The sequence below is a fragment of the Mizuhopecten yessoensis genome, unplaced genomic scaffold (genome assembly GCF_002113885.1).
Source record: "Mizuhopecten yessoensis strain PY_sf001 unplaced genomic scaffold, ASM211388v2 scaffold7725, whole genome shotgun sequence".
In the NCBI taxonomy this organism is placed as follows: Eukaryota; Metazoa; Mollusca; class Bivalvia; order Pectinida; family Pectinidae; genus Mizuhopecten; species Mizuhopecten yessoensis.
Window position 1 is genome coordinate 691,744 of NW_018407191.1, and position 23,984 is coordinate 715,727.

At 33.3% G+C, this 23,984-nt stretch overlaps 1 protein-coding gene across 1 annotated transcript; it reads right to left on the minus strand.

Moving 5' to 3' along the window:
- On the minus strand, positions 1-23,087 carry LOC110454211. Its single transcript, XM_021503597.1, has 9 exons — positions 23,017-23,087; positions 21,284-21,378; positions 19,318-19,420; positions 13,712-13,747; positions 13,169-13,268; positions 11,566-12,394; positions 10,760-10,895; positions 8,666-8,752; positions 1-8,513 (listed from the first exon to the last, which is right to left on the minus strand). Exons 3-9 carry the CDS (start codon positions 19,349-19,351, stop codon positions 8,398-8,400), a joined length of 1,338 nt encoding a protein of 445 aa, XP_021359272.1. The 5' UTR covers positions 19,352-19,420; positions 21,284-21,378; positions 23,017-23,087; the 3' UTR covers positions 1-8,397.
- Positions 23,088-23,984: the final 897 nt, after the last annotated feature.

The window sequence follows — 23,984 nt, forward strand, 5'->3', positions numbered from 1 at the left end:
TCTCTGAAAACAATTTTATTGATAACCCTATACAATAATCATAACACATGGTAACACTGCAGTGTGAACATCATGAAATAGCAAGAAAATTTTACACACCACGAAACAAAAACGTGTAACAGATCTGTCCATCGAAGTACAGGTGAAGCAGAAGCTTGATATGTGAATATTACATATAATGTATGATGCAGTAACAAGTTGATTGTACACCTCACACTTGTCCATCAAGCACAATTTGTTTTATAACATTGTTAAAAATGAACATAATTGCTATATGTATGTTTGAAAAAGCTCTCATCGAAACCCCATTCCCTCTCACTCAACCATGCCTACTTGAATTAACTTACCCCTGAATATACGTGACCTCTTCCAATTCAAAAGTTGGAATAGTTCATTATGAGATTTCAGGGGTGATGCGAGTTGATGAATATTAATATTCTGTGAATTTTTAATTTATGATAATTTTATGACCTATTTGTATTATGAACAGTGATATTGAAACCTGTCTTATCCAAGTACCTGTGGTATATAACATGTTGATCAGATTAGACAGGATGTCGGAATGCACAGGTCTTAATTTTTAAAGTTAGACATTAAAACTCATTCATCCCAGATGACACATTTGAACTGCTCCAATTCAAGGGTTGGAATAGTTCATTATGAAATTTCAGGGGGGAATGAGTTAAGAAATGGTATTACACCCTTATGTTGTATATATATATATATACAATACTGATTACAGGGTGTCTCAATACACAGATGTCAGACTAGACAGGTTCAATATGTAAAATTATTATAGAATAAACTGTTATAATTAAAGAAAAACAATTTTCTTTTTTGAAGTAGTTACCATTTTTACTATGTAACTAAGACACTGACTTCATGACTGATGATGTGCCTCAATATGCTTGGAAATTCCTTCTAGAATTACAAATACTACCGGTCATCTTCAGAAAGTGACCCATTATGACATTGTGTAAACATTAAAAAAATAAAAATCAGACTTTTATCAATTATATCCTAAATAATTACCTCAAGTGGCTGGAATAATATAAATCATGATTGCAAATATGTCAATGAAAATGATGTATTACATATGATCTAGCTTCAAAAATCCTTCTCCTTAAAAAAACACCTACTTCTGATCTTGATTAGGGTTTAAAGTTCTCCAAACATTAGGTCAACATGATAGAATTATATATTGATTAATCAACACAGAGTAATTTGATTTTTCTTATCAAGATATTTTGATTACAGGATGACTTTCACATTTTCAAATCTATAAAAATATCAGAAATGCATCTAAAATACATTTTACAAAAGGTAGAGTTGATTTCATTTAAATGTCAAATTTTCTCTCTGACAATTATACTTTTCCTAATTTTTAATTGCTTGAGAAATAAAAAATTGTTTTAGAATTTAAAAAAAAAGACAAAAAATGAAAAGAATGATTTGTAACCAAAATATGAGGAAAATTAATAAATTTTCAAGAGGAAACTGCATTTTATTCAAAATTGGATATAATTTTTAGAATGACTGAAGGTGAAGGCACACTTGACACCTTACAATGGTGCATATTTACTCCGGATATTCAGTGTAATTTTACTTATGTAGCAACTGTATAACCAAAAATCTGATTTTCTTAGGGACCACCCCTAATAAAATCGGTTTTCCCTGTCCTTCTTTTGCAAACATTCACAAATTCCTATTATATCATATAGTTGAATATGCACAAAGTTTGTGACAAGCTTGGATATATTAGTACAGTTAGTACATTAATAGGATATGTAACGAGATTTGAAAACATAAATTATCTAGTATTTAAAACGTAAAAAAAGAAGAAGATATTTTAAGTCTTTCTTTCTGATTAAAGGGTGGGGGACGGCTTTTTTATACAAAGGTGAAGAAAATGCAGAAACCATAGCCAAATCTAATATGCCTATATCTTACCTTTTTTACGAACATTTATCTTGCATACTCATGTCAGTTCGATCATCACAGATTCCATATAGATGTAATAAACTGCAAGACATTACAATATTGGAAACATCTATGCATGTCTTCAATTGTGTGGTTTAACATGAACATTTACATAAATTATATTAATTTATCTTCTTGCAAAGTCAATTCAGAATCTACTTTTGACTAGTAAAAATAAAAACTTCATTAATGTAAAGCCTAAAGATACGATGAAAGTTTGTGTAGTTGTAGAAATTAAACTACAAAACATGATCTTGCAAATTGATGGTCGGCACCTATACCATTTTGCATCAGAACTTTGTTCATACAAATTATTATGTGCCACAGTAAATCTTATTGCATGCAATGTTTCATTGTTGACATTTCAACATCCCTTTTAAGCAAACAAACAATGACCCCATTAACTCCCAAGGATCCAATTCCCATTAAAAGTTTGTGAATTATAACAGCCCTACTTCTTTTTTAATTTTGCAAATCAAATTTTGTTAAAAAAAACACCTGGTTTAATCTAAAAAGGACCCTGTCTAATGTGCACTCAGTTCAAATACTAGAAAACAATGAACATGTAAATCAAATATTGTAAACAAAAGCACATGTTGGCAAGCTAAGCTTTGGGGCAACATGGCAAATGGTAGCTGCGATAACGTAGCTCTGGACGACGGACACACGATTTCTGATAGATGGTCGTCGTCCTGCCGGAGCGGAAAGTAGGCAGGGTATGAATATTCGTTCTAGGCAAATGGTAGCTGATAACTTTTTCCAAGTGACCGAGTTTCCACTATGAATCCAACCAGGCACTACAGATAAATGACGTTCCCTCTGTCCAGCCAAGTAAATAGATTGTAACAAGCGAGTAGATGGGTCCGGGTACCCCACTGTGACAACATGAAGAGAATAGGGCCCATTTAAATACACAGCAGCAGTATGTATCTATAACAAAATAGAACTGGAGAAAACAATTATCTCCCCTGATCATGACCAAGCACCCAAGTTGCAAGTCTCTAGTCTAAATATATATTCAACTTGTGTCAGAGATTTAAGGCAATCAGATTTAGTGAATCACAATAGCTTTAATCTATATCTATATATACTGGTCTAGTGAAATTGGCATAGTCTTCATAAGTTGTACAGGAATAAGGCCACTTTATGAGATAACTGATTAAAACAACAGTTGAAACCTTAACTCTTTATTGGCTAGTCCAAATGAGGCCCTCACAGTTGTTTGTTATTGATTGGGGGTAACACCAGAGCCTGTATTCATGACACCGCTCTCATGCTTAAGCATGGATTCTGTGGATTCTGTTAGTAAGACAAGTTCCAGTTATATGACAACATGGTCAGGACAGGGTCACTTGTGTTCCAGTTAACTGGCATTTGCATAAATTATCACGTTTTGAGTTGTATGGGTTTCAAAATACCTAGGTAATTACCCGCACCATCAATCTCACAAGGTCTGATTGTACAATCTTGCTTCTTCAGGCATTTATTTTCTTCTTAGTATACGTATCAACTACAGAAACATGGCGGAGGGCATGGTAACATAAACTGTACTTTGTATGGTCCCTTATACCAAACATTTTAAAGTGTATTATCAATCGATTCATGGAGGCATTTCTGTACAAATATTGATTTCAATTCATGCATATAATATTATTTGTATCGGGTATTATTTCATCATTCATTTCTTCAAAACAAATTTCTGAGTACCAATTATACATATCACAGATTGTTGTTTCTATTACTACTATATACAAAGCTCAAACCTGTCAGCAAGACACTTAATGTAGTTCATTGAACCATTGCCCCATTGCGATGCCAGATTGAAGCTGCAATACCTGACCAGATTGCAATGTTTCCAGTTTTGAATAGGTAAGGGGTCATCGCTCAGGATTAAATCTGCATATGCACATAACGAGTCCCAGGACCTGCAACTATATTCTTACCAGCCCATCATTGGAAATGGCACAAGGTGACCATATTGGTCCCTAAAACAATTATATCTTAAAAATATTCTGACCATTCAACCATTTTTTTTTTATATGACAATGATATTTTTCTTACAGTATTAAATCAATAATTGTTGTAACAAAAACATTTTTTTGTAACAAATATTGCTATCAGATATTACCCAAACACAGATAGCATTATACTAACAAATAAAATTAACAAGTAATAGCCACAATTAACAGGTGATGTTCAAAATCCATTAAAAAAATATTATCACTCCACCGCAACAGTTAATTTTCATCTGCAACATTATCAAGAACATCGAAATTCAAAACCAGATCAGAATATGATACAAATCCTCTCACTTCAAAACAAAATCTTTAATAAAACATTGTATTTCTTCGTAAGGAAATACAAAAAAGGTAAACCTGTAGATTTGAAATATGGAACATCATATTTTTTCCTTTAGTTAAATCGTATGGATACTTTTTAGTTTCTTTCTCACATAGCCAGGACAATTTTTAAACCCCAGGCAATGATATTTGCCTGGTATCCAGTAACATAAACAAAAATCAAAATTGTCACTTCAGACTCCTCTTCTCAAATAACAAGGTAAAAATTTAACAGGTAAATGTAAATATATTTCTCATGAACGGTAAATAACACTACGTTTGTAATAAGAAAAGTAGAAAATCATTTAATGCAAAAGGCCTGAACAGGAGTTGAACAAGAACCTAACAAACTTTATGATGGACGCCTACATATGTCACGCTCTACTATCAAACTAGAAATTTCTTGTCACAGAATATCAATACCATTCAGATCTATCGTATGCAAATAGGACAGAATAATTTTGTGGAAAAAATGGGAAACCTGGGACATTGTGAATGGTCGTCGGATATTCAAATATTCATGTTTTCAGATCATTTGTTCACGTCAGAGAAAGCAATTTAACATAAATACTAATAACAGATCAAATCATGTTCTGTGTCAATTTCAGATCAACATCATTACCGTAATACATTGAGATCTTTTACTAAAATCAAATCATGATAAACGGATATGTAAAGCCTCTCATGGAAGTCTTAAGACGATGTAAAGCCATATATACTATGTTAATAAATAGGCATTTAAGATAACGATTCAAACATTAATGTAAAGCACTACGATTAATAGTTGGGAGGATATGTTGAAGATGACAAATATATGTACCAACGGCTTAAACCAAATAACATCATATACCGGGTATTAATAATCCTTTACAAATTGGTACCGAAAAAATGTATGTGATCTTGATATAACAAAATGTATATATACAGTAATATGTAACTCTTTAATAGTAAAGTCATTGCACTAGGTAAAGTCAATTTCAACACTGAAGTCTACACAAAACATTAAATATTCTAAAGATTCAATGTTTCCATTTCCAATATTACTTTTAATTATCATATTGGTAACTTATGATATACAATGGAATCTTGTTTAATCCGGACACATTTCCACGAAAAACAAAGTTTTGACCTGAGTGGCACATTTTTACTATCATTGATCATGACTGCATGGAATTTGAAGGGTCACATACTATGGTAATGTTTATGCGTGCAGATAATGAATTTTCCAGATAAACAAAGGCTGAGTAAACAAGATTCCATTGTAGAATTACATTTGGATAGATTACATGATTTTTAAAGGTAATAATTAACAAAACCAATTTTACACTTTCATTTGGAACAAAAAAAAGAGATTTTCATTTTACAATAATATAAATTAAACAACATACCCCAAAAACCAGACTACAAGAAAACTCTTAAATTAAAAACAATATCATGAATACATTGTACGGTCAGTTCAGAAGATCAAAAGGCTAGATTCGTGATTCGGTGAGTACACACATACTGAATATTTAGTGATCAACATCCAAGTGCAAAAATATAAACTCTGTCCAATGAAACACATTCATGTATCATCACCTCGAGTTTTGAAACAGAGGTCAAAGTATCTTCAGGATTTTTTTTAAAAGACGTATCATTTTTCATTGTTCTTTAACCGTATCCTATAATTACTATTTACTAATAGGAATTTTATCACAATACTTTGCAAATTTTGGCAAATATCTTTGGAACATACTAGGTCTGATTTTGTTTATCGCATTCTTTAAACGGTTGGACCAGAGTTGTCTGTTTATAAAATAGGGATGGACCTAGTTATTTGATGGGTTTTTTTAGCACCTTGGGAAAGACTTTTAAGGTATGTATATATATTAACATTCGCAAATCCTTTAATTTTTTTAACCCCAAAATATTACATTTCAAATATTGATAAACCGGTTGATCTGAATAAACAAACTGGCCCCAGTATGCATACAAAGATAGTATTAAATACTCACAGATATTACCTTTGTCGAGTACATGTACATGTAATTTACATCAACTTTCATCAAAACAATTTTCCTACATTCACTTTGTTGTATCAAATATATACTACCCAGTTTATGTATACAACTTATTATCAAGGTAATTGTAATAAATTATTTCAGACAATGGTCAGCAGTCAATATGTAACTGTCAATTTTGCAAATATCTCCATTTTTATAAAGCAATATACTCTAATCTAATGTAACAGTCCTTTTATAATTAGCAGATTAAATATCAGTTATCTAGATAAACAAATATTAACAGATATTTACAAAACGAATGTCATGTTTAACAATAATATCGTTGTCATCACAGATCTGTTTTTAATTTCAAATGCTGTAGGTATCAAAACCAACAACAAAGTAAAATGCCCACTTTTACAAAGCACTCAAAAATATTTTCAGATACCTTCTTTGCTGATAATTGTAACAGGTTTAGAATATCCGAGATCATTAATTTTAACTGCAACAGATTACTTTAAACTCTAAATAAAAATGCTAATTTTGTTGTAATCCTTATACATACTTTTAATTAAAGTAATTACTTTTTCAAGAGTTGAACCCAGATCTCCAGTGCTTTATTATGTGAGCTTAGGAATTTCCTTCTGGAGTCGGTTAGAAGTGACTTAGATCTTAGTATCTTCACTATCTATAATTCTAAAATGAAAATATCTAACCTACATTATGCGATCATATCTGGGACACTCTTGAGTATAAATATTTTCTTTTAATGAACTGATTTAATGATTCTATACGTATATATAGGGGCTCATCAAACTGAACATAAGAATGATTTCCCCTTTCCTCTTGATAGTTGTCATCTGATAATTTAAAACTGCCTTTCTGCTATTATTTTTTTTTCGCTTCTGTACGTTTCAAATGCCATCAATAAGTAATTTAAAACCAAAGTCCAAATTAACATTTGTAATCAATATTGAGAGATCTCTTTGTATAGAACTCTTTTTGAAAATAATATCGTTAAGGACAAATTAATAGAAACATTCTATCACCTGTATATTTTCAAAAATACTGACAGACTGTGTCCGGTACAGTACATCAATTGAAAACTATAATCAACTGATTTATTGGAAAATGAAAACCAGAACTAAAAATTCTCCTAAATGAACCTGATGTGTTTTTTTTATCAGATGGCTATCGCTTAATATCACAGAAGATATGCATGCATTCAATGGAGATAGAAGGGATTTATTTCCTGGCTCAAAGCAATTAGATATAAGATCAATACGTAATATCAAGGTACCTAAAACATGTACATGTATATAACTAAAACTTCATATAATGTAGTCACTCATACCTGATCAATGGAATCAAAGAATGATTTAAAATCAATTCCATTCCCTCAAAAGTACACACTAATGTATCAAAATAGAAAATCTACCATATTCTCTATATAATGCACTTTTTCAGCAAAGACGCTGTGTGTTTGCATAGATAAAGTATTTCTTTCAGAATATAAAATATCCCGACAAGGATATCTATCGTTTAATAGGAGATTCCTAATAACATAAATTATTCAATTGGAAAGCAGAACTGAAGTTAAAAGTTAGTATTTTCATGAAACTGAAGCCTGCATGCATAGTGGAACCTTAAATCTGGATGCATAAAAGTACGAAAAACTATGATGTATCAATTAATTTTACTGAAATGACATATTTTAGATATATTATTTTAGAAACCAAGTGACTGAGACTATAAACTTTAAGATAAATTTATAAAAAACACTACTTTTCTTAATTGAAAAAAAATAAATAAAAAAATTGTTCCTTCTAATATAAGACACAAGCGAACAGGAATATCTGTCAAAATACATAATCAGTGCCTCAAACTCTGTGCTATCAAATCAAATTGGTGGGTTGAGTTCATATTCTGAAGACATCTTTTATCAAAACTTATGTATTTCCATTTATTCGTTTAAAATCTGCAGAAGAGAAAATAGAAATATATATGTATGATCCTGCTGGATATCCATGCTACTGTTGTTCAAACTTCGACGGCTAGATGTAATTTTTCGTATCCTTTGAACTTTCCGCGTAGGATTATTTCCACCTGTTCTGCATCTGGTCAGACTCGAGGGCATCGGGGCAATGCTGTATCACCTTGGCAACAAGCTTGTCAATATATGCTTTCATATCTTTGTTATCCTGTTTCAAAGCTGCAATAAAAAAATAACAAAAAAAATAATTTCACTATGTATTGTTAGTTTAAAATTGTATTGAAATTAACCTTCATTAGTTTTGTTTTGCTTTAATTTTTACTATGTTTTTTTTTTTTACAATATTACAACTGTAAAAGAGTTAAGTATACCTAGATTATCTTTCTTCAGTTCCAGGACCTGTAGCTGTAACTTCTCAAACTTATTGGGTGTCGGCGAGGCTGGTGGGTTGGCTGCCACTGTAATAGACACCATCATTTAGATTTAAGTCAATATGTGTATTCTCATACAACACGTCATTTCTGAGATACAAGTTTCAGGTAAACCCCCACCTGATTTGGAAGTCACTTGGTACATTTGGGGGGGGCATCTGGTATGAAGATGAATTAGTAATAATTTAATATAAGCCAACTTAGTCCAAGTGTAAGAAAAGTTAATTTGGACAAAACGGCTGAAATTTCACATCCTCCATGAAAGAGATATCAACCCGGTACTGTCTACCTGGTAGTATTCAATTGTCAGTCATGCAATCTGGAACCGTACACCAATGATTTTGCATATTTTTGTTTGGTTTGTTTGGTTTTACGTTCCATTAACAGCTATGGTCAATTAAGGACATGCCAGGTTTTGGTGGTGAAGGAAAGCCAGAGTTCCCTTAGAAAAACCACCGACCTACGTCCAGCACCTGGCGACTAACCAAGGTAGGTCTCTAACCCATGACCCAGTGGTGGAGGGTTAGTGGTAGCAGAATGTCAGACACCTTAACCACTTGGGCACCACAATTTTTTTTAACAGCTATCAGATAATAGGTTTAGATTTTTAATAGAAGTACACTAGAAAAATTATCTCAAGAACAACTTATATTAGCACCAGGGAACAGGCACATTTTTNGCACCACATATTTTTTTAACAGCTATCAGATAATAGGTTTAGGTTTTTACTAGAAGTACACATTTTTAATATCAAACGGCATCATAGATGTCATAAGGGGCCCATCTGTATATCATATTTGAACAAAATTATTACACAAAATATGTTTTTATTAAAGTGTTGGTTTTGATTTCATTAAGAGTACGCTGCAAGAGATTGGATTCCATACAAAATTAAGTACATTGAAAGGATAGAAAATGTTGAAAGACGATCTACAAAGCTACTCCCTGTATTTAAGATCATTCGGTAGAGTGACTGCACACTCTCGAGGCGGAGGCTTCAATTCCAGTTTATGAGAGCTTGACCAGAGCTAGAGATATACATATAATTATATGTAGTAGTATAACCCGTACTAAAGTTTATGAATGGGCTATACATTCATGGAAAAAGTCAAATAAAAAACCTCAAACAAATATTTTTTCAAAGAATAATTGATGTCTGGAAAAGTCTCCTTCAAGGTGTTATTTTATCTTGTACAGTATTTAATTTGTGAAAAACTTTGACAAATTCTTGAAAGATCTTGCATGACTGGAAATTATGACCACACAGCCTCTTATTAATAGACTAAATGCTATGTTTACCACGGCACCATGTATTTAACATTATATTAATGTAGATATATAAGAGGCAGCAATGCCTATATAATATGATGAGTAATAACCTTTTAAATCCTATTAAAAGTATTCTACATGTCATTATAATACAATTATTTATTTTATTTTATCAACAACCTTGGCTTAACTTATCACCCCTGAAAACACATTTGAACTCTTCCAGTTCAAAGGTTAGAATAGTCCATTATGAAATTTCAGGGGTGAATGATCTTGAGTTAATAAGCAATTAGGAACCATGCATACTCCCCAATAATATATACGTTGGTGACACAGTCAATGTTACAAAATCTGCCCCTCTTGTCCAGGTCATGCTGCCTGGTACATTTATCAGCTAGTGAGAATAAGGATACATCAATCGACTACTTTGTCCTGGTAGTGTCCACTAGGATACATCCATCGACTACCTTGTCCTGGTAGTGTCCACTTAAGAGAACAACCCTTACTACTGGTTAGTCAGGCAAACATTTTTTCTTTTACATCTGACATGGTAGAAGATATCAATGTGCTAGGCAATTAAACTTTTTGAATCAAATAGTCACTCTGTCCCCCTTTTGACTGCTCAGTAAATCTTATAAATATATATGTGCCCATTAATACATGACCTGAACTGTCCATGTTTGATTGATCAGTAAAAAGGAACACTTGACCTACTTTGTCCATCATTAAACTGTTCAGTGAACAGAAAAGCTTGACTTATATTACCTGGTCCCCCTTTTAACTGCTGCAGCACGTGTCCCTCGCTTGCCCTCCTCAGGTGTTTCATGAAGTGTTTCTTGGTCGGTGGAGACATACTAGACTTACTGTGAGAGCTGTTTCCTTTGTGTGATGGCACTGGTACCTGTGAGTAGACCAATACATACAGAAACAACGATAAATCATCATTGGATGTATGAAAGTATACATTTGCTGATTTGCAATGCAGCATCCATAGGAAAACAAGTCACACAAGTGACACAAATCCCCTCGCACTCACACATTGTGTGACATATGATGAGGAAACCAATAGAAAAATCAATGTAATATCAATATCTGCTCTAGTGCCTGCATTCTTCGATGGATTATAGGTTTTCATTCTGTTGAGGAATGAAGCTGATACAGCGATGACAAATATTTTCTAAAAATAGTAAAGGTAACCTTGACCTTTAATTTACTGTAGTATTACTAGCTAGGAATGAAAACGGTAGAGCAATGTCAAAGTTTTTTCTAAAAATAGTAAGTGACCTTGACCTTCAACGTAGAAATCCGAAATACGAGCTTGTTAAAGGCATTGCCATACCAAACACTTGTATGAAGTTTCATGAAATTCCGTTGAGAAATGAAGTTGCTAGAGCGATGACAAAGAGTGTATACGTAACATACGTACATTCATACAGGCTGAATGCTTTATCCACTCAAACTTTCGTTGCTATAGGAGATAATACCTGATCATCTCATCCTAGGATATATATATATAGGTATTTTTTTTTGTGGTGGTGGNCTTCGAATTCCTGGATGACCGATCAACTTACGGATATTGCCTTTGTTTGCATCTCCGGAGACTGGTTTCCATCCCCAATAGTGAAACTAGCTTGTTCTCCAGAATTCTCCTCATCATCAAATGGGTTCGGGCTGTCGAATGGGTTCACACCATTTTCTGGAAGTTTATCAACAAAAGCAAATGCATTGCGGAGAGTACCGATGCCACCTGACTCCGTTTCGAGGATGATATCACCCTTACCTGGGAGAGTAGATCTTGTTTTACAGTGGATCTTGGTGGAAGATTCATACTCAATATAATCCACACAGTCAGACTCACAAATTGTCAGATCCACAATATCACTCTTACTGAACCCAAGGTTCTTACCCACGATAGTAATGCGTGTACCCCCACTGGTTAGACCCACATTGGGGCTCACACTTAGTACAACAGGGAGCTTTCCGGAGTTGTCAAGCCCTGCGCTGATACTCATGAACTTCGGTCCCTGTTTTGACTTGAGTTTAGGGCCACTTTCCTCTTCATTACTAGATTTACCGAAGCTTAGAAGGTCATGGATGGAACGCGAGAACTTTTTGTTAAGACTAGATAAAGTGGAGCCTCGTCTGTCCTTCTTGTACTTATGTGAGAGGGTGGGAGATTTGGACTCGTAGTTCATTCCCGCGGGACGACGCTTGGAGACGTAACACTGGTACACTAATTCTCCTTTTGGATTTGAACACTTCTTGTTGGGTTGAAGGGTCGACTTTAAGTTGTGTCCTGGCGGTCCCTGAAGGGAAGTGACCGGGATGTTCACCTGACCAAGAACATCTTCTTTCTCCGTCACAATGAAGAATACCTGGTCTAGGATATTGTTCACTTGGCTAAAATATGAAACAAAAAATTATGCTTTAAATGGTTTATTCTATGAATATTCCTTTTTTAATGCAAATACTGTGCTGATTTTCATGATTTTCTTTCCGTGAATATAACAAAGAACCCTGAAATCAAGACAAAACAGTTTGTATTTTAATCTTTATCTGCTAAAACCAGATCCTGAATCAAACTTCGAGTACATGCATTAATCAATAATATTATACATGGACTATCAAACATCTATCTGGCAGCCTTTTAACTGGGATCATATTTATATTTTCCTTAAATAACAGCTGCGTTACTGGATCTGCTTATTTAATCACATGCCAGAGGCACACTACACCAAACATATGATACATGTGTTTACACATCCTCAATACTCCAGGGGTTATGCTCACTTTCGCTCTCTGCACCCCTGGAATATGTCTTAGCAAAAATTGAAGGCTTAGTGTGCACCACCTTGTGGATAAGACGAGAAGTCTAGTTGAATCCTTTGATGTACATTAAAAGAATATGTTAATCACATAACAGTAAAATTGACTAGCTTTGAATTTGGGTGTTGCTCCNGCTCACATAACAGTAAAATTGACTAGCTTTGAATTTGGGTGTTGCTCCTTTGTTATCTTCAAAAGTCAGGTATCAGCCTTAGCGATTGGTCAGGTATTTTCACCTGAAACCAATCAAATAGCTAGTCGCATGCCTTCAATTTTGCTATGATGCAGTCAGCGAAAGTGAGCGTAAACCCTAGAAAGTCGAGAATGGTGTGTACAGAACTGACTTACATCACAGATTCCTCGTTCCATTCTGGCTCCGGATGTTTAACAACAGATGTCCGGTATTTCTTACTACCCACACCAAATATCACAGAGAATTTGTGTCGTCCTGTAGTTTATAGATTTTTTTGTACAAATTAGCAAAATCAGATGAAAAGTATATTTCAGATTCAAAATTTATCATCTGTTAATAAAGGTGAAATGCTAAAGTTCTGAACATTGTATTAATAATTATAGAATTTAAAATTGATAAAACACTCACATATAACAATGTTCCATGGTTTTATTATTTTGCCCAAGATAAACTATGATGACAAAATTTTAACTTCAAATTATTTTTTATGAGTTAAGTGCAAATCTCTTAGAAACTTGACAGATCAAAATTCCACATGTAGCTAAAAAACATGTATGTTACCATATACATATGATAATTAAAATGACACCATTGAGTTCAAATAAATTCTAAAGCTGATATGAATTTAGTAGATTTGAGAGTGTCATAAAATGTAAATACAAATGCATGACTGAATATTTATAAAATTTTCCACAAACCTGGTTTTTTGCCCTGTAACCCTTTTGCACTGACAACTGAAATGTAAAAGTAGAAAAGTTGTATCTGATGATGAAAAAATTGCATAGTATATTCAATCAGTCATAACAAATTCACATGTACATGGTCCAGCATGCAGCGACTTCTATTTTTAGCATTACCAGGTATCCATCCTTCCTTCGTTAAAAGTGTTTTATATTATACTGTTGCCTAGCCTGAGTTTCCTCTGGCCGGACACCAGACTTAGACATTTTGACAGATAGATGTCTAGATGTACACCTATCTGTCAAAATGTCCAAGTCTGGTGTCAGGGCCAGAGGAAACTCGGGCTTGAACAGACAAGGCCCTGGGATCATGAAAAAATCTTAAACTTAAAGTTTTTCTTAGCAAATCACGTATGACACTACTTTTCATGGCGTTATTTATGATTGTTCATATTTGTAAGTCAAAACTGAAGATTTTTTTTTACTTAATATCGTTTCATGATTTCAGGGCCTCAGACTCGATATCATAATTACTAAAGGTAATTACTGAAGATTTATAAAATTAGTATTTTTTTAATTGTATGGTATGAATTACTCTTAGATCGAAAGAATATAAACTCAAAGTGCAATCCGTCTTGTGTAAACAATAATGATGTTATCTCACTTTTTTCGTGTGACCCAGTGAAATAAAGCAATCTGGCAATGCTAGTGAAACAAGCTGTTGAAAAATTCTTAACTTAAATTGTCACCCAGTAAATACTGTGTTTTCATTAAGGTCATGCAGACAGCACACCTCATTCATTTTTTTCATGTCCATTTGCATCAAAGATCAAATCTTTAAGATAATATACTGTTTTAGTTGTTATACGCCTTGTTTGAAACTTTGTGAATAGCTTCGTGTATATATATATGTACAGCTATACATATGAAATATTTTGCACTTGATGCAGGAAGTTACTTTATCTACAGATTGACTGTAACCAGCTATAAGCTTATATTCACTGAAGCAGGAAATACCGTATACACGTACTGAAGTAGGTGCAACTAATTAAAATGCAATCGCGTATAACAGTACACATTGTGTCGTGACAAAAAAAAAGGAAATACAAAATACACACGTTTGACAATATCTGATGTTGAATGTGTCTTTAACATTCCTCAAGACATATATATGGTACACTGCTGAAGGCTAGTCTTTATCTCAAGAACATTTTTTAAGGTTAAATATATATTCTAAATTGAATTTTAAATATTACTTCCCATATGCATACAGACCACTGTAACAACAGGACTTGCACGCCTTGTTATATACTGTGTATAAGATTACTGTACTAGCCCATAGTCAAACTTTCTAAAAAATCACAAGTATATGACAGTGCAGCCTGAGTAATCAACTTTGATACGTACTATTGGTCAAAATCAAAAAAGATTAATTAACTACAGAATTCATGATCAATTTAGTCAGAACAAATATGTGTAGATATTATGGATGTTTTCTGTAGCATTAGAGTGATTCATGATTTCATGCCTATCTTCCTGCAGTTACAAGTTCAAACAATAGTAAAGCAAGTCTCCTGATATGTATTTTGTTGCTGTGTTGACATTGTCACTGATGTAAACCTTTACTTTTACCCAATTTATTGCCACATATAGGACTATATTAAAATTAGCACGGAGGATTTCAAGATTTATTTCTTTATAAGGATTATTAAATGAAAATCGTTTTCACTGAAGGTATATAGCCAATGATTGATCATAAAATTTCAACCCCAACCCTAACCAGCTGTAATGGTATATTATATATATAACTTTAATTGAAAATGTTCACTTTATTATATATACAACCCATAAAATCTATAGCCCAGGGTGTAACTTAACTATTTAGTAGAAACGACTGCAAGATCAAGGATGTTAGCTAACAGAGGCAGGGGCAGGTCCAGGTGAGGGCGTAATGGGCGTACGCCCCCCCTTTCCAAAAAAACAACAAACTATCGTAATCTGCTAATGTTGTATTGAATATGGCAATTTATCATATTCATTAATTAAACACATACTCTGATTTCTTTTTTTACTGATTCCCCAATCCGATGGGTGATCCGTAAAATTTTGTTTCTCCGCCGTATTCGACTCTGCGATTAGTATCCATTGTTGTTGACCACGTGATATAGTGAATCATTTTAATATACCATGGACAATTAATGGAGAGAATTCGGCATAAAAAATGTCAAACCCTGACACTTTAACTATAAAATAAACATGCTCCAAGTCAGGAACCGTATCATTAGTGCATTTCACAATTATTTTATGTTTTTTAGCCAAAAAATGGTCCAAATTTTTTATTTGATTCTACAATGAGAGGTGATTGTAAACATATCTGGTCATAATATCTAACAATTGTTTTTAAATTGCCATACTAATTTAGTTTTAAATATCTCTTTGCTACTGGAAATAGTATGAAAACTTAAGTGTCGTTGCACTGGAATATCCAAAACATCACATACATGTATGATTTCTGAAATTTTCAGTTCAGGTCTGCCAATATATTCGGTCATGTTTCTAAATATCTGGTGAAATGGATTATATATATAACCAGATAAGATTATAATTTTCATCTGTAGAGGACTTGAAGTGAAGAATCTTGTGGGACCAGATAATGGTCAGTTGACTGGTACTGATTACAATACAATATAGTTAACCCTAGCTATCACACAGTTATACACCTGTACATGAGCTTGGTCATCAGCTGGCAGCTAATATATGCATGACAAGCTCTTACATACAAAAGTCAATTTACCAATTTATCCAATGATTTGAACTGTGACTTTTCACCTTATACCTGCAGTCACAGTGACTTAATATGACAGTGATCCATCTACAATTTATTTTAATGAGTCCTTTTCAACTGTATTGCTTAAAACAATGAGTCCCGCAATGTTAAATTTAACTATTTCCAGAAATTCTGTGAGTCCCATCAAAATTCTATGAATACAGGACTCGGGACTCGCATGTAGATTTATCACTGCTTATGCATGATATATGTTTTGTTTCTACATTAATCACACTTATATTTGTTGTAAAACCAAAATATTAATTTGAATACTTTTGAGCTGATCATGTTAAACACCAAATAAATTGTTTTCTCTACACAAGTTTATTTATACAACATCAATATCCTGAGTATGAAGTAGCCTGTTAAACATCCTTGAGTTGACTACACAATAATTTGTATTATTATCACTATCAGTCCAACTTTTCAAAATTTTATCAAAATAATTCAAAAGCATGACATTAAATTAAAGCACCTTAAAATTTGGATGTACACACATTAATAGAAATTAGAGTTGTAATAGTCTTAAATTTTTGCCAAACAGAGCCAGTCTAACTGGGAGTTAAGAACTTAACCATGACCCTGATAACATGCCGAATAATTACCCAGACTGTGAAATGACTGAATCAGTCTAGATCATGTATGACCATCATTTTATAGGATTATTACAGGTTCTCAATAGATCTTTATAACACAGTGAATAATTTTATAGTCTTAATAGCTGTCTCGATCACCTTCAGGAGTATCGTCATATATTTACTCAAGAAGACAATGATTTAGGTTAAAATGTACAGAACAAAGTGTTGACAGTTAAGTCTTTGCTACAGCTAGTGGTCCACAGGTACTAGCTGGTTCCAGAAAAAATATGATTTTGTCATAACCATTCAAAGTAACACGCCGGGAGTATTTTAGATCTACGGAAAAATATTTTATTCTTTGATTTGATGTATTATTAACCATATATGATGCAGTATAATTTTCGGTAGGCTTCATGTTTTCATGGACCAGGTAATTTTACTAGGGGGACTGAGTTAGCAACCTTGATTATATTATGGGGGTATTGACAGACGAGGCTATACTAGTACCCGTGACTGCGTGGTCTAAAGATGTTTGCATAAAATATTCAGTTAGCAATTTTTTCTGGTATAAGCTGCAGCAGTTACGAATTACTGTATATAAATTTTATCCATTACATTTTATGATAATTGTATTGTCTTGTTATAATTTCAAAAAATTACCAAGACTAGGTAAGAGTCATGAGTTATGTGGCTATGGTTAAATGTTAACTTTGTATGACCCGACCACAAGATGAACTTAATAAAAAAGTCAATAAAATACAGGCCAAAAATCTATATATGAAAACATCTTTATTCAGTAGGTTGTTTATCGCCTGTTTGTGCCTGGTCCACTGCCCTACATAAGAGTTTTTGAAGCTTTAATATACAAAGCCTAGTCAACTTAATTAACCAATATCTTTATCAAGCATTACATGATTTGGTTTCACTTGTCTCTATTTGTTTGGATTCAAGATATCATTCCATTTGCTTCAGTATCATTATACTATCAGCCTCAGGGGTGATGGCGTGGCACATCGTACAGTGGACATATAGCACACTTGTCTTTCACCAAGATGGCCAGGGTTTGATTCCCAGAACGGACGTGAAAAGGTATGGGATCATTTGGGTTTTCTCTGTGTACTCAAGTTTTCTCCCAATTCAAATTAACAACCCCTGCACTAACACCCAGGCGAACAAGTGTGATTAATATAAGTTGAAATTACTTGTTTCATATTTGTTATAAAATAAATAAAGTTTATATTATTTTTTTATATAAATTATTAAATTTGTTGCCTAATGTAATGTCTTTGAATGCACATAATAATACGTCATTCTTATGTGTCGATGTGGTGGAACTATTTACCCCCCTATTTTACTTATAATAAGCTTGAAATCAAGAGGAAAACAGACTCCATGAAGCTAACAAATCGTTGATGTTTACAAACCAGGTGACATGTCTAGATATCTACAGTACACACACTTCAAGGTACATACAGGTACAAGGTAAGCATCTATCTCAGTATATATACCTCGCGTAGGTTATCTACAATGTATATATATATACACTGTACTAAAATTAAGATAAATTCAATGGGCCATGCATACCTGGTATTTGTCACATTATTTACATTTAGCAAATTCTTATGAATAACAGTGTATGAAAACACTGTTAGTATTACAATTCAAAATTTCACATGCGTTAAAATTTCATTTGGAAATATTAAGAGTGAAAATAGTGACAATTAAAACCAAAAATATCTTATTACCAACACAACAATTTCACTACAATACTATTAAAATGTACTTTATATTGTGATCGCCATTCTTGCTTTCTACACTTTTAAAAGTACTTGTTTCTAAATACTGCGTGACATATGAAATGCTATCAAAATCAATGTATTTTTGTACTTTCTTACAACTAGCACTTTAAAATAAAATTTAACAAAATCACTATTTTATATAATGCTCAATTTAATTAAATTGTAAGTTCTCAAAAACACATATATGAAGGGTACCTTCAAAAAAATATTGACAGCTGAAAATCCAAATATTATTGCAAATCTAACACTTACCAGTAAAATTCAGTCAGAAACATTGTGATTTCAACCTATTTCCCCATCAATTTCCTTCTGACTACTGAAGACTTACTGCATGACCAGCAGCATCAAGGGGAAAGACTACTTATATTTGAGCTATCAAGAGAGTTTCCTTGGACAAATAGAGACAGCATAATTGCTTACCAATGACTGTTAATTCATCAGGTTCCATTGCCATCCTGTTTCAGATCTCCTACAACTGTTCCTGTTAGTATCTTACTTCAAACCATGGCAAAAGCTGAAACATCTGGAAAGAAAAAATTGACATGTACAGATATGTACCATACTTTTAACATGTATTTATATTACAAGTATAATAATTAATATATGCCATGCCTATTAAATTTACCAAAGCATATCAATATGTACACACACAAAAAGAAAGAAAAATGGCTATTGGGTCTAGTAGTACTTGAATCATAGTAAAATCTGTTCATTTTCTTTTTTTTTCTTCAAATACTTCAAAAAGTTAACAAATATGCACTCAAATCAGAGTTAAATAAAAAAATATGCTGCAAACTAAAATCATTTTTAAAGCAATGAAATTTAAATCCCCATGAATAGAATAATGACAAATCCAGACAAATGTCAAACTGACATCAATGCCACCTTTAATTTGTCTTCTCTGTAATGCGTGTAATATATATGGTATATCTATAGTACCAGGTACGTCTACATTTGAAAATAATTTTTCAATTATCGGTATATATATACATGCATAATTTTAACTAATTAATCCATGACAAATCACACACATGTCAATTGTTAACATTTGCAAAATGAAGGAGACTTTTGAAAGAGTGTTGAATGGGCATCATTTGTTAGGAAATTATTGTATAATATTTACAAGTGTAACAGGAGAGGAAAAATGCACAGCCAGACCAGGGTTTGAACCCGCGACCTTCCGAACTCTAGCTAGACAGATGCTCTACCAATTGAGCTATCTGGTCGCCGACGATCGACCCAGTCCATTTCCGATACACAAGCATTGTCCGAAGACACAGGATAATAAATCAAAGAGAAGTGTTGTTACATAGCTAAAATTTTAGGATTAACTATAATACAGTGCATAATATACAGTGAGCAATTATCAATCAGCCTGTGTGTCTTGAGTATTTTTTTATAAATCAAAAGATTTTTGTTTACTCATAATTAGAATTTCACAAAATACTTTTTTAGTCTTAACTTTGTTTTTATATATTTTGTTTCTCAATTATGTAAACTGGTAACAACTGGTATTTGTGCTTTTGAGTAAGTTTAATTATGCTTACTGGTGATACAACCTTTCAACTGTATCTAAAACCAAAAATCATATTTCACAGAAACTGCTTTGTTAATAACCAAAACACAACTCAGCATTCGGTGTGCATTATATTGGTTAAATAATGCTATCATGGGAATTTCTACTACATGATGGGGATCCGAAAATTATTTTTGATGATTTAATTAACAACAGTAGTCAGTAGATACAGGTGACTCTACAGATGGAGGGATTTCCAAGTATTAAGCATATATGTGAAATGACTAAAGTTAAGAAAATACTGCTAAGAAAACAACTGATTCTATGACAGCTGTTTTTCGTGGTAGCAGGTAGCCACTTTGCAAATAAGGAATTCTTTATATTTTCATAGCTGCGTAAAATCATGTTAGTTTGTGTGTGTGTGAGGTGGTTGATGTGTGTGTGTGTGGACTGAAATGACTATCACGTTTAAAACTGTTTTCTTTCCATCTAAAAAATATCACATGTGGAAGATTTGCAAATCATAAATGCGGTAAACGGGCAAACTCCGGAGTTCACAAAATTAAATTTGAGGAATCAGATCGCACATAGGACTACCAGAAACATAAATATTTAGTTTCACATGCTTTCAGTGTGATCATGCGATGAACCGTAAGTAAAGATAAGTGTTCCTCGCCAGAGAGCGGCGAATTTCTCCATTTGTACGAACGGCCTAAGGCAAATCTTGGCGAATGATCATATCAATCATATTCCCATAGAACGATCTGACGTTCTGCACATTTGACACACCGGTATGTCATCTTTCACAGCCAACACACATTTTACTGTTGAGTATTAAAAATGGATTGTTGTACTTCACTTGTTATTTACCTGAGTACTTAAGTCATAAGATGTTCTTCAGTTTCATCTGGAAATACCAACTATATTTATCACACTCGTCGTCTTCCTTCTTCTTTCCCAAACACCTGTCAAATACAATGAACTATGTTAAAACTAATTTCATTGGTCGAAAATGATCATTCTTCCACCAATACAACCAATCAGAGTATAGATAACTTCCAAGACAAATTTCACTACCTCCACTTACAGAAGAGCGACTTTGTTTTTATAAACAAAAGTCGTGACGTCAGGTGATGATTGGTCAAGCGTGATATCGCACGTCATTTGGACAACACCTATTTCTATACACTGTGTGGCTAGCATTTTAGAATAAACACTGATTAATTGTTATATTTGGCATAGTTGATGGGGACCCTTTTGGTAATATGATACACGTGTGTACAACGTTATATATAATGAATTTAAATTGGACTTATTCAGTGGTTTTAATTATGAATAATTGTTAGAGGACAAATAAATATATATAAATAAATATTTATTTATTATAGCTTTGAACACAACTGTACAGTTTTCGAAATGTGGTTAGTTAAGTTTTAAACAATATCATTGTATGTCAGAATACAGAATGCTAGACACGGCAGTGTTCACAACAAATTATACTCTAATAAATACACGTTTAATTATTTGAATTAGAACTTTATAGTAAATGGCATTATTCAAATAGATCTATATATATATTTAAAAAAAAATAATGAAATGAGTCAAAATCATGATATAGATAAAAAATATTTCATTTGTGTGATGATCATATCACGTACATGTATACCTAATATATAATTTAAAAAACGCATATCGTAAAAAGGTGTATATGCATGTTATATGCTGTTGTAAATTTTACGACCTTTAATTATTAATCAATACATACATTGGAACTTGTGGCTTCAACTTGTCCAAAAGTTTTCGATAAAATCTGCTGAAATGCAGTGCGTGTGAATAGAACAATATATCTAATCAAGATTCACATATCATAAAAAAGGATCCGATGCTGCATTGCCAGCCTTAGCTAGATTACCATTTCTTAAGGATGCCTGTTCGTAGCCAACAACAACTCTAACTATACGCGTTCGATTTTTTTCTTGTATGACCATAGCTTTTATATAGCATTTCTCAAAGAAAAATCTTGCTATGCGGGACTTTTATGGACAGGTAAAAAGATGAAGGAAACAAATTATAACCAACAACGTTATAACAGCTATAATTATGAGTGTAAAAAGCGGGGTAGTCGGGGATTCGAACCATGGACGTCATATTTGTTTTACTGTCGCTGCACTCCTTGTTAACGAAAGATTACCAAAAACGAAGTTAAGGCCTTTCCCCTTGACTACTAAAGAAATATAGGCGAAGGGAGATAACCCCTATAAGAAGTCAGTGACTAACATGAAACTCCCGAAGTAATGCTAATTATAACCCCAGTATTTTACATTTTGAATATTTTGTTACAATGATGTAGTAAAAGTGTTTGATGACAAAGTCTAGAAAGTCCTTAAAATATCTGCTGAAAAGTTCCGGCAATGACGAAACCTCGGCTAAGTACGTAATTAAGGCAGACATTCACAGAGTCCGAGACAAACGCGGCATGGGATGTGATTGAATTTAGGATAAACACACACACACACACACCCACACACACGCGCGATATCCGGTAAACCCTTCGAATGTATATTTCCAAAATTATACGTTAGTGTCCCTAATCCTATTCTTACCTCATTTGCTGTAACCCCATCTTAAACTTTAAAACGTTCTTACATATATAAGGGAAATATGTTAAGAGCTAATGCGAAGCAGGAAGCATAAACACGAGCTGTGACACATAGATAATCTCCTATCAGACCACTGATTGGTGGTCTTGGCGGCCCTTATAATAACTTAAGGGACCATAGGCAAGAATCGATGTGGGAAACAAAACGCTGTTACTGGACCATTTCGAACACAAAACTTGATATGTCACCATCGTTGTCATCTCTGACAATTTGTACATAAATATGCTTGTACGCGCAAGCTATACAACTTTACGCCTCGCCCATGTATACTACTGTATAGTATACTATCAGTACGGAATACGAAACGTTGACGTCGCATCACAGACAGAACAGACATGCGTGTATTGCCATACTGTAGTACATTTTATCAAATATGAGACTTTAACGTACAGGTATAGAAACTATGACTACGCATCCTTAACGTTTTTACACCTCCCCGCGTAGACCATGTATATGTGCAGCCATTTGTAGATTTGAGTCGTTTGCAGGGGCACCAGTAAATCAGGACGATATATTACACATTCTTTGTTTACAATTTGATTAGATAATTTATTACGTAATTGATGTGTTTTCTGCACTTGTGTCAAAGCCGACCAATACATTTGTAGCCCAGTTACAATCCACAAGGACATGATAATTTGTTACAGCTATATTTGGACCTAAACAAAGGTGTTTAGAGTAATTTTACATGTTTGAAGGGTTAAGATCAATTTTCGGTAAAAGTTCCATCCCAATGATGATATACATCATATCAAAGTTTCACTTTTTACACAAACAATGTACGTGTCGCAACGTTTCAAGACCGACTGGTCCCTTTGTCAAACTATGACTGAGTGAGCGATTTGTGTTATTTACCTGTTTTTCATGTCACTCGATCCGAGACGTTTCGCCTATCGATAGGGAGTCCGATA